The sequence below is a fragment of the Acartia tonsa genome, chromosome 8 (assembly GCF_053477335.1).
Source record: "Acartia tonsa isolate MP-2025a chromosome 8, ASM5347733v1, whole genome shotgun sequence".
Taxonomy (NCBI): domain Eukaryota; kingdom Metazoa; phylum Arthropoda; class Copepoda; order Calanoida; family Acartiidae; genus Acartia; species Acartia tonsa.
This window is the reverse complement of record NC_137267.1, coordinates 4,917,722-4,934,797: the sequence shown is the minus strand read 5'-3', so window position 1 is coordinate 4,934,797 and position 17,076 is coordinate 4,917,722. Positions and strand designations below refer to the sequence as shown.

At 32.8% G+C, this 17,076-nt stretch overlaps 1 protein-coding gene and 1 long non-coding RNA gene across 3 annotated transcripts in view; both read left to right on the top strand.

Moving 5' to 3' along the window:
* The window catches only part of LOC145325860 (uncharacterized), a 270,432-nt gene extending 259,008 nt beyond the window's left edge, over positions 1-11,424 (top strand). Inside the window, exons 4-6 of the long non-coding RNA XR_013881622.1 lie at positions 9,189-9,296; positions 9,841-9,958; positions 11,338-11,424. This is a non-coding gene — a long non-coding RNA (uncharacterized LOC145325860). The remainder of the gene's footprint in view (positions 1-9,188; positions 9,297-9,840; positions 9,959-11,337) is intronic.
* On the top strand, positions 11,341-15,868 carry LOC145325858 (uncharacterized). 2 transcript variants are annotated; one of them, XR_013881621.1, is made up of 8 exons: positions 11,341-11,424; positions 12,335-12,391; positions 12,729-12,913; positions 13,161-13,280; positions 13,728-13,988; positions 14,366-14,476; positions 15,038-15,152; positions 15,728-15,868. XR_013881621.1 is itself a non-coding variant. In XM_080168825.1 (7 exons), exons 3-7 carry the CDS (start codon positions 12,732-12,734, stop codon positions 15,093-15,095), a joined length of 732 nt encoding a protein of 243 aa, XP_080024951.1. In that variant the 5' UTR covers positions 11,341-11,424; positions 12,335-12,391; positions 12,729-12,731; the 3' UTR covers positions 15,096-15,705. The 2 variants fall into 2 exon arrangements, 1 of the variants encoding a protein (XP_080024951.1); XM_080168825.1 differs by lacking the exon at positions 15,728-15,868 and having other exon boundaries at positions 15,038-15,705.
* The last annotated feature ends 1,208 nt before the right edge of the window (positions 15,869-17,076 follow it).

The following is a 17,076-nucleotide window of genomic DNA, read 5'->3' as shown; positions in this document are numbered from 1 at the left end:
TTATCAAATTTATAACAATGATAATTACTAAATAATTTATTGTTCTAGACATTTTTTAATATCTTTTGATGCAAAACTTTTAATGATATAAATGCAAAAATTGTAAAATTGTTTTACATCAAGAAATAGAGGAATTCGTAGGGATGCAAATGTTTCTAGTTCATACTTTTTAATTTCTTTTTGGCAATAACAGTAAATTGTAAAAAACCTCACTTCCCTGACTGGTAAGTTAAACTGAAATGAAATATAGAAAAACGTCAAGTTCACCTATGTAAAGTTCAACCCAAAATAGTTTTACTCCAATTTTTAATTTACAGTTGTCTATAGTTCTGTGATTAAAAATCAAAGCATTATATTCATTTATTAGATTTAAACTCAATCATCCTGATTTTTTGTTTTACATCCCTAATAAAAATATATGTATTCATTTTCAAGTTTTATTCTAGCCTGAAATAGAACACCTTTGAAGTAAAAGTAAAATTACTAAAAGTAAAATGTCATAATTTTTAAAACACAAAATTACAACAACAAATGTTGTACAAAGAAAATTATAAAATCTTATTGCATCCTCCTTAAAACTAGAGCAAAAATTAAAACAAAAGATTGCATTTTGTAAAGAATTAACAAATATTTATTTTAGAAAATAGTAAAACTTAGGTAATAAATAGCAGACAAAAATAACAAAAATGTTAACAAATAAAAAAATTACATCATTTTTGTTGCATCCTCCTTAAATCTAGAGCAAACTACTATTATAACAAATAATTACATTTTGTAAAAAATTACAAATATTTTTATCTTAGAAAATAGTAAAACTTAAGTAAACATTTTTAATAGACAAAAGTTACAAAGAAAGATATTATATCAATTTTATTGCATCCTTTCAATATCTAGAGCAATGATTGCATTTGGTAAGAGAAGATACTTTGTAGCTTAGAAAATGATAGATTTAGGTAAAAATTACTTTTTATAATTATGTCACTTTCATCTAAAAAGTTTCTTGGACTGACATTAAAGTAGAGATTAATGGTAAACCAACTAGTTAATTAGTAAATTAAGATTTTTCACCTGTTGTAACCTTTGAATTTATAGTTGACAATATCCATAAGTTGTATAGTTAAGCCATTTTAAAAAGTTCTTATAAATCATCAGATCTCCTATAGAAATTCAATCTTCTGAGAGGATGGAGTGAGGTTCCCAAAACGATTTGGAAGAGGGATTCGCCCCAAAGTGTAAATATGTTTAACCTCTTCCCAGGAATAAGGTATAACCAACAAGCGAAATAAATATAAAATAATATTTGGAAGGCAAATGGATAGGTCGTCAATTTTACAATGTGTTGCCCCCCAACGACAGCTGAAAAACACATGTAGGTTTCGTGATTTTTTCCCAAATTAATTTCTTTATTGGTATAAGCTGACCTCTTCCCCCTTTCTCCAAAACAAAAGCTTTTTTTTTGTAATTAAAGGGGATAATTTTCTTAACAATCACAAGCATGGATATGGAATACGTGGAATTATTAACAGGGAAAAATATGTTGTCAATTTGGGTTTTTAATATGGAACTCATTTATTGATCAGTTCATCCAGTAGGAGGGGAGGTAATGGTGTATTTATATTTTAGCCACCTGGAATTAACACATAGATAGAGTAAATGAAAAGCTGGTGCAACATCACAGTTATTATACTTCGTTTATCATGATTCTGAGGTAATATTGGTATTTTTGTAAACTTAAATCTTACATGAAAAAAATCTAAAAATGTAATTTTCTTAGTTGTATAAGTTGTTTTTGTCTGTAAAAATAGGTTATTGCAATATTTGGATAAGTGAATCTACTCTTTATATCTATGCATTCTTTAACACAACATCTGTTAAAAGTGAAGTATTGTAAACCCCAACCACAAAACTAACTAAATTTGAAATTTGAAAATCCTACTATCATTTTTTTCACCACCTAACGTTTTCAAAACTGTTGACTAATCGCTGTGCATGCCACTTATTTGTCAATGGAAAACAAGATTCATTTTTGTGCTGCATTAATAATTTACGGATGACAAAAAAATGACTAAATCTTGTGTAGAATACAGTAGTTAAATCGATATATAATTACTTGGATGTTCCAACAGATGTTCACGTACTCCAAAACAGTTTGATGCTCACAGCTGGCTATCATAACAATACTCCTTATCAACCTACTTTACCCTATCCCCTACCCTCCAACTAAATGAACGAACTGATCAATAAATAAGTTCCATAAACGCAACCTAAATTGACGACAAATCTTCCCATGTTAATATATCCACGTATATATTCATTAATAGAATTATATTTATGAATAAATGGAATCTACATTCATTTTATCCTTGTTTTATTTTTTGCACAGTTTTTTTTGCAAAATTGTTATTGTGTTTCAATCTTTTGATACATCGTTGCATCAAAAGAATATATTGTGTTATTCTTTTAGATTTTAAGGACGCCTGCAAGAAATACCACGCTTTAACTGCTGAAAGACTGCCACAAGTAGACCCAATACCCTAAATTTAAAGCTTTCAGCTTCAATAACAAAAAAGTTCTAGACATTTCAAAATAGCATTCTATGTACAATGAAAATTTTGAAAGATTTCCAATGCTCATAAAAGAAAAAACAATATTAAATTACGTCGCCTAGACAAAAAATTATAACCTTATGGTTGTCAGAAACTTAGATTGCCTGTAACTGTTACATTTTTACAATAAAAACACCACATTTCATAGTCAAAATCTATGAAAAAAAATCTATTTAAATTGCATTTGTAAATGAAAATCATAGCGAAAACAAAGGGGAAAACTAATACAAGCTTAGCTGTGATTGGTTGCTTAGCTGATTCAGCCTTCTTATTGGCTACAGTACACTCGGTACAACGCAAGTTAAACATAATTTTTTTAATGATTTTGACTATAAAAATGAGCATTTTTATTGTAAAAATATAATTAGTTACTGGAAATCTAAATTTATGACAAAAATAAGCTTATAATTTTGTTTCTAGGCCACGTAGTTTAATTTCCAAATTTCTAACATTAGCATTGATATTCTTTAAAAATTTTCATTGTACATAAAATGTCATTTTAAAATGCCTAGAACTTTTTGTTATAAAAGCTGAAGGCTTCAAATTTGGGGTATTGGGTCTACTTGTGGCAGTCCTTCAGCAGTTAAAGCGTGGTATTTCTTGCAGGATTCCTTTTATTTAACAAGAATGGCAACATCCATGAAAGCGAAGCTCTGGAATGGTAAGACAAACGAACATTATTATTTGTGTCAGAACTGAGTAATCAGAATATAAAGGTATAAAAGTCGAAACATAATTGTAAGTAAATTTGTTGAAAAAACATCTGAAATACAGAATACTTTTTCAGGACATACCTCCATTTTTAAAACTTGATTATAGAGATGCTTCACTTATATAATTGTATCTTGTGATATAAGGAATCAGTAAATTGGAATCATCATACACAGTTTAAAATGGATAGTACAATTCTAACCTGTTTAAATAAACGAGAAAAAAAAACTGTCTGTGAAGGACGAACTGCTGGATTGACCTATCCAAATTATAGAAAAGATTCGCTTTTAAAAGATGATAGTTTTAGGATAAGGAGCATGCACTTTTTACCAAATATTTAGGCCCTATGTTAAGTCCCCCTTTCTATATAGAAACCTTCTTTAAGCTATAAAGATAAAAAGTGTCTCTTTAAAAAGTTACACTTTGGCACTATTTAACCCAGGTTAGATTCTAACTCGTAATTTTGGTCAGAATTAAACCTTTAAACTTTTGCAATTTATACTAATAAAAAAAATGTGGAGGGGTGAAAGTTTTTTTTTATTTGTTTGGGCCTCTATAACTATAAATAACCACTACACGACCAGTTTCTATACTTTCAGAAGAGTAGAGACCACGGGGTTAAGTACTTACCGAGATCTTAAGATTCAGAGGTTTCTACAAAAAATCATTTCCTTTACTCATAAAACTACAATTTAAACTTATACTGCTGCACAATCAAATTACTTACATTTATCTTTCAGATAATTTTGTTTTATAAGATTTAAAGAGTGGAATACTAATTCCAAAAATTGCAGTGATCTTTTTTTACAGACAAAAAATAAAATTTCTTCAATTACATTTCTAGTACATATATATTTAATTTCTTTCTTTTACTTTAATAAGGTTCTGGGACAATGTTCTCATATTCTAGACAATGTTCTGGACATACCAACCGCCGTCCTATTCTTTCGTACTGGCAACATCTTCCTGAATATATTGCATGTTTATAATTTTAGAACCAAATTAAGTAGTATTTAATAATTTTTACTAGTGCCTTTGACCTTAGCCTCTTGGGGCTTTGCATGAGAGGATAAATCAAGGAAAGTGGCACTGCATGATAACATAAATATATTTTTTTTTACAAAATTTTAGTTTGTTTTGTGGGTGGGTGTTGCAGTTAGCAAGATTCTTCGGTACAAACATACAAACATTCAGACAGACAACCTGTTACTTTATTATAAGGAAATATTGGGATTTATACATATAATAATAAATTAACCTTTTCGTATTGTTGATGGACAAGGCTTTGATACTGGACATACCTCTTTTCTAAATATTAAATGGACCATTTATTATCATAATACCAATGGGATGACATCCCAATATTTCTTTTGAGATATTTTTAAATCTTAGTATTAATAAACCAGTACAAAACCAGTTAATATCTGTTGGATTAGAGCAGACTCAATCATTGTAATTGTTTACAATAAGATAAATTCCTGTTTTTATTGGCCCAGACCAGAAATGTCTATAAAACTATGTGATAAATAAATATTAAAGAATAATATTAAATATATGGCGTCTGATTGCTCCTGGAGCATCATAACAAACAATGCCACACACACCGCATGAAATCAAAGGTCGTCTTTCAGAAAAAGACTTTTCTACATATACACCCCTTGCAAATAAACACATATTATTGTAAAAGTACATACTCTGTAAACAAAGTAGAGCCTGCTATAGCATCAGCTGCTTTGAGTGTGTATGATGCATATTGAGTGTAAGCAGCAATGAATCCAAAACATGAATTATCTCGCATTATTCCATTAATATTATCTGAACAAAATCATAATAAGGAATTTATTAAACCAATTTGATCAAAATTCATACTTAAAGCAAACAGTTAGGGGAGGAAGAAGACGTAAAAGGTTTGAGTCTAGGTATTTTCCATCTTATTTATTATCTTAATCCCCAACCTCCTCTGGAATATTCTCAAAAGTTAGGCTTAATCTAATTTTTTTTATTATTATAAATTTATAACAAATAAGTATTACGCTCAGTATAAACAGTAACATATCTAGCTCCATTTGCTCTCCGTGTAAGAGACATTTGGTATCCAATTAGCTTGAGTACAATTGCATTGTAATTTTTTTCATCACATGTAAACAATCCAGGAGTGGCAGTTCCCCTATAAAAAAAGATATATAATAGTATAAAAAATTGCTGAAATCACTTTAAAACCAGTAGGTATATTCCTTGAAGAGTAGAGCCCAATCGGTTCAAAAGTTACCAAGATTAAGATGGACAGCAGAGGAATGGGCAGACATCATTCTACTTTGTATTAAAGACTAGTCACGAAGCGGCCGTAGGCCGCCTTAGGGTCCGAGTTATTAGAAAGAAACAGAGGGACATTTCAAATTATAGAGTAGCTTCTCTACTAAAAAATATTTTAGCAGAAAATCTTACATGAACTTTATATGTCTGTCTGGTACACAATCAGAATTATGATTTACTTTAAAATAAAAATAGAAAGCAAATTTGTCTGTGAGGATTTCGCTGACTAAAAAGCATCATATATTCAATTATCTTTGTCAGTCAGTCCGTCCATTATGCTAAAGTTTTAGTAATTAGATTTTATGGTTTTAGAGATGTATGTTTAAAGTTTACTGTATATATTTCTATTGAAATCTAATGTTTTAACCACATTGTCTATCTTATTAGATTTTTATTAACTTCACAAAGTTTATGGATGTTATCATATGTTTCTTTGTACTCTAATTGGAATGTCTGTTTGTCAGTAAGAAACCGTAAAGGGGTAAGAAACCGTAAAGGGGTAAAGGGGTATGTTGGAAAGCTTTAATATGCATCTACTATCAAAGATATTGTATAAATCTATTGTAAACCTTTCCATGTTTTTTAGTTTTACTAAGGACTTATAAATAATGTCATCCTTGTTAAGCTTTAAAATTTCTTAGAAATTCTTATAATTAATCCTATCAAGAGTAAAGGCACATCAAGTGTAAACCTCGGTGGGTTAGGGCCCCTTGCAAGAATTAGGTTTATGGGATAAAACTATCCCTTCTAATTTACAATTTATCTATATTACAAAGTAGAACGATGTCTGTCTGTGGTGCAGGATCTCGCTAACCGCTTAACCGATCGGGTTCTCCTTTACAGGGTAGCTTCTCATAGGTCCCGGGAAGGTTTATATTTATTTTCTTGGGGGGTGGGACACCCCCAACTCCCCAAAAAATGTAAAATGCCCCCCCCCCCAATTTTTTTTAAACTAAAATTAAAATAGTGGGGTCAATTACCCCCCCCCAAAATTAAAAAAAAAATCTTTTTTAAATCTAAAATACGAAAAATTTGTTTGATTAAACCTCTTGGGGCGAAGCCGCTTGTTTATAAAATATGGAAGTGTATTTTCAATGCTTGATATGTCCCAGGTTCTACGAAATACCAGAAAAAAAAATTCTTTTACCAGAAAAGTGGTAAAGCTGGTCAACCTGGTAAAATTTACCAGTTTCGTGGTAAATTTTACCAGCAAAAATTTTAGCCAAAAAAGTAGTAAATTTTTACCATTTTTTTTGTAAAATTTGACGAAACAAAAAACCCCGTTTTTTGTGTTTTAAATTAAAAACAGCTCTTCATAATCAGTTGTAGTACTTTAAAATAATGACTTCTATACAATGAAGCCTAAATTTAAAATTTTTTTTTTTTTTTAAATTTTACCACTTTTGGAAGTTTTACCAAAAATGTGGTCAATTTTACAACTCTATTTTTCAGGTTAAGTCCGAATTTTCGGACTTAGACAAAAAACGCAATTTGGTCAATTTTTACCAAAAAGTTGGTAAAATTTGACAAGGTATTTTTTTAGGCTAAGTCCAGATTTTTGGACTTTAACAAAAAAAAAAACTTGGTAAAATTTGACCAACTTTTTGGTAAAAATTTTTACTTTTTATTGAATTTTTTCGCATAAAAGAAGCTAACTTTTTTTTAAAACCTTGAAAATTATTTCATCATTTCTTTTAAAACATCCTCCCGCATCGTCAAAAATATATCAAATTTAATATTTACTTATTTGAGCTAGCTTCATACGAATTAAAATTAAAAGAAAAAAAATCCAGGGTGTGTTTACGCAGATGTGCCGTGTGCATTTGAATTTATCGATTTTTCATCTTTAATATAAATATAAGCTTTCGTATATTCCCCTGAATGTTTCTAAAAGAAAGACAGAGATTTCGAATTATAGAGTAATTTCGCTACAAAACTTATATTTTTAAGTTTTGAAATTTATGGCACCTCTGTGCGCGCATGCGCACTATTGATAAGCTTATGATTATTTGAATATAGAGTGCCAAAAATAATTATTAGTTTTGATTCAATTTAATCAAATATTTTGAATCAAGAAGTAAATTACTACTCAATTTTCTCTAAATATTTAAATTTGTAGAATTTACAAGGAAGATTTTTTTTAAGCAAGATGTTTAAAAATGTGGCAAAATTGTGGAACAACAATGTTTCATGATTTCTATATTTATGTTGTCTTTGCCAACCGGAAATACCACCGAGATGGGTTTTTAAAAGATGAATGCCACATTTTTTCGGCGTTTTTTAGACATTGATTGATTGAACGTTGACGATAGAATTTCAAACAGAGTATATAACATAAAAATACTGAATTTTAAATTATTTTTTTAGCAATTTTTCTAATGTCTAACACAGCTCTAAAAAGATGCATTAATTAATATGCAGCAAAAATGGATTGAAGATAATCTTTTTTTTTCTATGAAGGCCGTACCATCAAAAGCGAAATAATTAAATAAATCATTGTATACTCTTTTAGATTTCGCGAATGTCGCGCTTGTTATTCATAGCGTAAAAAATGTCGAAAAAACGCGGCAATATCTTTTAAGAACCCGGCCGGAAATAGATTCATATATGTTCATATATGGTTAACAACTATATATATATTTAAATATTTTTTTTTAATATTGAATGCACTATATTTTTTTATATTCTATCGAATATATATTTTATATGTCATTACAAAACTATATTACATTTAATATTAACATTAAAAAAAAAAACATCAATTTAAACTTTCGTAACCCTGTATTGGCTTCAGAAGTACAGTTCTACAGAAACCACGGTACACGCTTGAGCTAGCATCACCAGCATGGCTCTGCCTAGGCTTATAATTAGAAAGGCCAGGGTATTATTAGTGGTTGAAAAGTTTGTACATTATTATTACAGGTATTGTGTCTTTAAAGGGACTGTGAACGTAAATTTTTCTCATCTTAATATCAAATCTTAACATTATCTTATTCATAATATCTCACAGATAGAGCAAAACGCGCTTTTGTTTGCTTAAAAAACGGCTTTTTCCGACGATTTTTATAAGGTACAGGGAAAGGAAGAAATTTTCCGTATTATATAAAATGTCCATTAAATTGATTTTTTGGTATTATCCTCTTAGAAATTTTTTTTTCAATATTGAAAATTTGAGTACCCCCCCCCCCCCCCCCCCGACAGCGAACTATGAACTCTGGCCGCAGCGCTCGGCTCCCTAGCCTGCCTAGCCGCAGCGCTCTGCCCCCTTGCCTGCCTAGCCGCAGCGCTCGGCCCACTTGCCTGCCTAGCCGCAGCGCTCGGCTCCCTAGCCTAAAACCTAACCTAACCTAAAATAGTTGTTCGTCGGTAGTCGGGGGGGGGGGGGGGGGGGGTACAAAATTGAAAAAAATTGAAAAAAAAATTTCTAAGAGGATAACGCCGATTTTTTCTCCCATTATAGCTAAAATTAAACTTTTTCACATGGTACAGAAAGACATCCTGTTAATTTTATTTAAGAAATAGATATTCCTAATCTAACAATAATTTTATTTTGGTCAGGTTTATGGTAATGAATGTAAAGATGGACGGGCGAACATGGGAGCAGTTACTCTTTATCTTGCTGCAGATAACTCAACTCACCCTCACAGAAACACCACCAAGACGCAGGCACATAGATAATTATTATAGAGAAGTTACGATTTTCTTTAAGTATTTAAGAACAAATTCACTAGCATTTTGCTTGTAAAGAAGAAGTAATGAAATTAGTTTGTTTAGTCAGCACACTAAATCTAAAATAAAGAAAAATTGATATTAATGTAGTTTTGACCTAAACAAAGAGTTTCCAGTATGGCTTTGAAACCGATAAATATCCCCTGGATTAAAAATGGTTCTGGGCCATACTGAAAAATTACGTATTACAGACAATTTTCTATGAACAATAGTCTAGAAATTATATTATCAATACCAGCTTTGTTAGGCCAGTCCTTTGGCCCCTCGGGGCTAACAAAATTGCTATTGATCTGAAAATTTCTCATTTTACCAGTCGCGGAAAGCTGTCTATAATACGACGCGATAAATAAAATCAGAGACAAAAATACCATTTTTAGATAAAAAGTATACTTTATACCTACCTACACACTTAAATAAAAATAGCCTATTTATATTTAATTTGTTCTTGGATCTTTAGTTAATAGTTATCTATGCTTATCAGGGAGGACACCCTTGGAGGAAGGTTGACCCAGGCCATCTTCCAGACCCTCATTGTCACATGGATCAAGGCTAATCTCTATGTTGTTGTGTCCTGTGAACTTTGGGATCAGTTTCTAGAGGTAATGTTAGCTATACTATAATTAAGACTAGCGGCTTCGCCCCTAGCCTCTAGGGGCTTCGCCCTATATAGTTTTGGGAAGTCAACCCTCCTTAATAGAAATATTCAAAAAATTATTCTTTGTTTAATTACTCTGTGGTAAAATTAAACCCAGGTTGTGCGCTTTATGCATAAAAATTTTAATTTGTACAAATTAAACCCAGGTTGTTTGCTGTATACACAAAAATTTCAATTCGTAAAAATTAGACCTAGGTTGTTCGCATACACAAAAATTAAAATTAAAAAAAAAATATTTTGATTTTTTTTTCGGGGGGGGGGATTCATGGGGGCTTCGCCCCGCCCCATGTTGCAGTGGGGTTCCCCCACCCCAATTACTGGTTTTTGTTTTAAAAAAAATTAAAAAAAAAAAATTTTGGAAGTGGGGATTTTTTTATTTTTGGGGGGGTTGGGGTGTCCCACCCCCCAAAAAAATAGCTTAAAACCACCAGAGGACCAGTAGGTATATTCCCAGAAGGGTAGAGCCCAATTTGATCAGCAGTTACTGAGATTTTACAAAAAATGTAAAAAACAAAATTTTGGGGGTTGGATTTTTTTTATTTTTGGGGGGGTTGGGGGTGTCCCACCCCCCAAGAAAATAGCCTAAAACCACCACAGGACCAGTAGGTATATTCCCTGAAGAGTAGAATCCGATCGGTTCAGTGGTTACCGAGATCTTAAGGGACAGACAGACAGACGGACAGACAGACGGACAGACGGTCAGACGGACAGACATCAAGCTACTTTGTATTATAGATAACCTGCAGAAATAGATATTTTATTACTTGGATGTTACACTAGATTTTTATTTTCTCTAATAAAGTAAAACTCCCAGTGGGCTAAAATGACGATAACCCTAATTCACCCCCTTTACTCCATTCCGTCCCGTCCTACTGGATAAACAAACTGACCATTGAATGAGTTTCATGTTAGCAACCTAAATTGACTTCAATTTTTCCACTGTCATCAATATCCACGTATATTCTATATCCATTCCATAATGTTTTATTTGTTCTACAGTACAGGAATCAGATCTATTTGCCAATCGTCCTAAAGACAACCAATGGTTGATTGTACGTCAAGCTTTTAATTTTAAGAGGGATAAAATGAGGGATTTCAAAGGTTTGAGGTTGGTAATCTAATATATTTTTTTTTTAATTTTGAAGGGAAACAAATAAGGGGTTTTACGGGTTGAGTGGAGTTAACACCCTTTAAGCCACACCCTTTAAAATCTGTATCAAGAATTAAAAATGAAGTTTGGGGACGAATTTTTGCTTCATTAATTTAGATGAATTATTTTTCCACCAACTTTTCTACTTGTCAAAATAAGTTCGTTTGTTTTAGGTTTTGAGTGGACTAACTTTATGGGAAGAATTAATCCGGGAGTGGTTTAAGACTATGGAAACCCTTACCAGAGTGTTAGCTAGACAGGTATATTATTTTTTTAATGTTTTTTCCATTAAAGTTTATAAAAATAATCGATATATTATTACTGGGATGTTGTACCACATTTTCATTTACTCTGATAAGGAGATGCTCACAGCTGGCTAAAATAAAGATACCCCCCTTCTTTAAACCCAATCCTTACCCTACTACTGGTTGAACAAACTGACTAATAAACGAATTTCATGTTAGCAAGCTAAAATAACGACAATTTTTTCCCCCTGTCGTAATATCCACGTATATTCTACATTCATTAGAGTAGGTGGTATTATCCTTTTAGAAATGTAGCGCTCGGCTCCCTAGCCTGCCTAGCCGCAGCGCTCGGCCCCCTTGCCTGCCTAGCCGCAGCGCTCGGCCCACTTGCCTGCCTAGCCGCAGCGCTCGGCTCCCTAGCCTAAAACCTAACCTAACCTAAAATAGTTGTTCGTCGGTAGTCGGGGGGGGGGGGGGGGGGGTACAAAATTGAAAAAAATTGAAAAAAAAATTATAATTATAAAGATGTAATTTTGTTAATAATCATTAATGATGTGGATCAATTTATCGGGGATTGCCTTATCCCTTTAAATCCTTGAAGTTTTACCAACAAAATTCCGTTTGTCCCACTGTCTTATTTGAGAGCTTTACTCTCATAAACGTTATCATTGTTATTTTGTGGAAGGGAATTATGTTTTTTGTAAACGCGAAGCTTTTCTATAATTAGTGTTGGATGGCCGGTCTGTATGGACGAAACTCATAGCTATTATCATTAATTCAAGCATGTAGGAATTGTCCTATCTATTTCAAACTTGTTACCTACTGATTATTTTGGTCTAGCTAAAAAGTATAAGGTTTCTACTTTTGTCGTATTTTTTTAGTTTCATACCTATAGTTTTTGATTATAACAAATTCTTTTATTTAGATTGTAAAGAAACAAGACCTCAGATCAGCATTTGAAACATAGGGGGCAGTTGAAGAAGTAAGTTACAGAAAAGTTTCGCAGCTTATATTTATCTTTGTAGATCTGTATAATAATACAAACAATATTTTGGTTTCTTTACAACAAAATGGCTGGGTGTTGCCACCCCCTTAAAAGTCAAGGCTTGCCTTCACCTTTTCATTACTTGAATTTTTTGTTTGAAACTTTCACTACTGCTTTTAGTTAGGTTTAGGGAGATCAAGAAGGGTTTAGAATATTCCACAAGGGTAGGAGGTATTTTTAAGTTATAGGGAATTGTTTTGATTTATTTTTACCTTATTGTTATTAAACAAACTTCAGGTCTTGAAGTTATTTTTACTTCACTTTATTTTTTAAGGAAATGAACGGTACATTATATGCCGGTGAACGGCTGAGAGTGGAAATATCCCGGGGACGAGGCAGGGGACGTGGAGGCGGTGATAGAGGACGCGGAGGTGATAGGGGGCGCAGTTCTTACAGAGGTAGAGGCCGGGGTGGGGGCGGGGATAGGTATGAAAGACGCAGCCCCCCACATTACTCTAGGAAAGTTTTTGTTTTAAAAAGTAAAAGTTAGAAAATCTTTAGGTAGGCTTATTTATTAAATGTAACGTTTAAAAGCAATGCATTTTTTGTAATTTCGCCATGGACTGACGTACAGTTTTGTTATAAAGTTGCTGCGCTAATAAAACAGCAGTACCTAAGATAAAAAAATTTAAAATTAATCTTCCAAAATACTTACTAAAAATCATCGAATTTTTTTTTTCAAAATGAAAACATTTAAAAATAACAGAGGTGGCTCTAGAGGAAGGGGAGGTGATAAGGGTGGCTTTAGAGGCAGAGGCCGTGGAGGGGACAGGGGTGGTTTCAGAGGACGTGGTGGCAGAGGGGGTGGTAGATCCCCTCCACCAAGGTAAAATTTTAAATTTTAAGATTAGTTTAGATATTGCTAGCGGCTGCGGCCCTAGCATTTAGGGGCTCTGTATTAAAAAGGATAGATAGGGGACAGAAATATAGTCTAAAACCATTCCGTGTCATATGAGAAGCTTTCCTACCTATAAAGGAGAACTCAATCGGTTTAGTAGTTATCGAAATCTTAAGCTAAAGACAAAGAACCTTTTTACTTTAAACAATTTAGTATATAAACAAAATATATTAGTGTAATTTCCAAATTTGCTAACTTTAAATGCCTACCATCTCTTTTATTGCTTTATTAAAGATTTTCTAAAATTACAATAACTTTCCTACCTAGATATGCTCTTTTTTATTAGTTCTTCCTTTTTCTACCAATCAAAAAATTTTAAAAACCTTTTTTTTAATGAATTTTAACTTTTTAAGTAAATTATTTTTATTTTTTCAGGTATGAGAGGAGAGATGGCTACGGACCCCCCTCACATTGCTTCACAAGGGAGGCACACCCCAGGGGCGACTACTCCCCTCCACAACAACGTTACAGAGGCCCCCCACCGCCAATGAGGGATATGTCGCCACGAGGACCCCCCCGCGGACCTCCTCCCCCCCACCACAGAGAATATTCCCCGTCACCCAGGAGGGGACCTCCCGGTAGGGGCCCACCACCCAGGGATTACTCACCTGAACCAAGAGGTCGGCCACCCCCAAGGTAAAATCAAATTTATATCAGGGATGTAAAGGGATAAGTCAATGGCCGATAAACTGATGAACATCAACATCGATGATACATAAAATTAGTGGTTAAAAAACGTTTGAACACTCAACTTATTGAAACAATAAATCAAAATTTAATTAACTCCCCAAAGTAGTTACCTAAGCCAATGAATAAGAAAACGTTATAATAAAACTTTTGGGACTGATGAAATTAACAGTTCATTGTCTCCTCTCAATAATGACATAAAGTACCTAGTTTTTTTACCTAATTTGATTTTTAATAGGTATTTTTTAGAATTTTGATGATATATGTTATTTTTAATAGATAACGACATAACATTTACTTATTATAAACTAATCTGAATATTCAAGGTACATGTCACCACCCCCATCCAAAGGGCCACCAGGTGACTATTCTCCAGGATGCAGGGGACCTCCACCCTCCCCGGGTAGACGTGGACCAGGGACCAAGGCTATTCAGGAATGGGTTATTAAATGATTTAAGACGAAGTAAAATATTGTTTAAGTTTAAAAAAAGATTGTACTAAAATAATTTACGTTTCTGTAGACACAACGGGAAACATGGTTCTTATGGGATAGGACAAAAGACGAAGTATTGAAATTAAATCAAGATTTACCTAATAAAAATTAGGTACTCAAAGTTTTTGAGTTGACGAATAAGTAAACTTGTTTCTGAAACTTTGGATACCATTATGATATTTACACCATATTTTACCCTCCCTGCCTGGGGTTTAGGTCTAAATTTATCTAATATTAGTACTTGTTTGGGACAGGGATCTAAAGGGACAAGACAATGGCGGATAAATTGATGTACATCAGCAATGATGATACACAAAATTACCCCTTCTGTGGAGTATAATTAGTTGTTGAAAGCTTTAGACACTTAACTTGATTAATCAACCATTCAAAATTCAATAAAAGTCCCTAGAGTTGTTAAAGCAACGAAGAAGAAAATAAAGCTTTGGGGACTAGTGTAATAAACAGTCCACTTCCTTCCTTCATTTAATCCTCCATAACTTAGGACCCCGCGTTCCACGACTCCATACGCCACGTGAAGCATATAATCAGTAATGCCGAGTAGTATGGACACAGCATGTTCTTGTTAGCCAGGGATGTTGTTACTGCTTATGTTTTCCAGGTAAGCTTTCCCTTTATTTTTTCTCGTTCTGCGTTTTCAAAGATGTTTAGTTAGATAAGTTTGCTGATTTTTTTGCCACGTGTCAAGATGCCTGTAGGAAATGAATGAGGGGGGAGAGGGGGAGTCGAACCTACACACTTTTATTTTTGCTTTCAAAAGAAAAAATTTAGGTGTGAGAGTAAGGGGGGGGGGAAGTTCTGACACATTTGCGTAAACAGCGAGTATAGGCTTTATCTTTGGGACGGACGGACGGACAGACATCGTTCTACTTTGTATTATAGATTAGATATTTAGTAGGGAGGGATGGGACATTGGGCTGTAAATTACACTAGCCCCCAAAGTTTTCAAATAACATTTTCTTATTCTTTGGCCTAACAACCTTGGGTACTTTTATTGATTTTTTATTGGTTGGTTCATTAAGTTGAGTGTCCTAACATTTCAATCACTTATTGTAATCTACAGAAGGGGTAACGATGTGTATCATCATTAGAGATGAACATCAATTTATCAGCCATTGTCTTATCCCTTTATATCCCTGTAATTATCTAATTAACTAATGAGCAATTTTATTCCAGGTTGAATATCAGTGATACGAGGTCGAATGGGGCCGGTGCCCAGCAAATCCAGGAGGTTGCGCAACAGTTTTCGCTGCCAGAGCAGTAGAATCAAGAAAAATATGTTTAAGTGTTGTTTCAATCAATAAAGATAAAAATGAAAACAATTTTTTTTTATTTTTGCGATTTATACGTGCGATGTTTTTCTATAATTAAGGTCAGTCGTTTTTTACCACTTTCTCGTGATTTTTACCACCCGTTTTTACCACAATTTTTGGTAAATTTTTACCATATTTACCCTATTTCTGGTAAAATTTTACCAATTTAGGGCAAAAATATTACCAGGTGTTGAACAGTTTTACCACTTTTTCGGTAAAATCTTACAGAAATTTGCGGTAAGATTTTACCAAAAAAGTGGTAAAAATTGGTCAAAATCTGGTATAAATTTGCGTCCTAAAATGGTAATATTTTACCGGAAATCTGGTAAAATTTTACCGATAATTGTGGTAAAAATCGCTGGTAAAAAGCGTCAGAGAGTACCACAAAAAGTGTTTTTACCACGGTTACGGTAAAATTTTACCACCTTTTAAATCGTATAGGCTGGTAAAATTTTACCATAAAAGTGGTAAAACCTAGGTGTTTTTATGGTATTAATTAGAACCTGGGGTACTCAATATGGGAAAGCACCCTAAACCTTACTTGCTTAATTATTATTAAATATATTTTATACGCGAAGCACCTCTATAATTATAAATGTCCGTCTGAGGGTAAAACATAATTCTTCATCTGCTATTAAAGATAAACGGCTTTAATTTTAAATTAAAAATGTATTTTTTCCCCTTTATATGCCGTCGGTCTGTCAGTATAGCTTTTAGTATTTCCAGGGAAGACTTTATTATCCTATCTTCTATTCAAGTTTTGTATGATTTTCAACATACAACAATAAATAACTAATAAAAATATTTTTATTTGTAAATATATTGTCAATTTGATTTCAATGTCTCATTCTTAATATCTAATCTACTTAACTGATTGGGTTCTCTATTTTATATAAACTTAACATCGGTCCCGTGATGGTTTTAGGCTATTTAATTTTTAGATTTAAGTCTTGGGATGGGTTTAAGCTTTTTTTCTAGTCCGTAGATAATAAAGGGGCAAACGCTAATAATATATAAAGTTTTTTTGTCTGAAGGTTGAAATTTCAATAACTACTAAAGCGATTAGGTTCTCAATTTTAGGTAAGCTTCAAATAGGTCCCATGAGGGCATAAGGCTATTTCATTTTTAGATGGTTTTAAGCTATTTTTTCTAGCCTGTTTCTGCCCCTTTAATTACAAAGCCCCTGGATGCTAGGTACGCATCCGCTAGGTA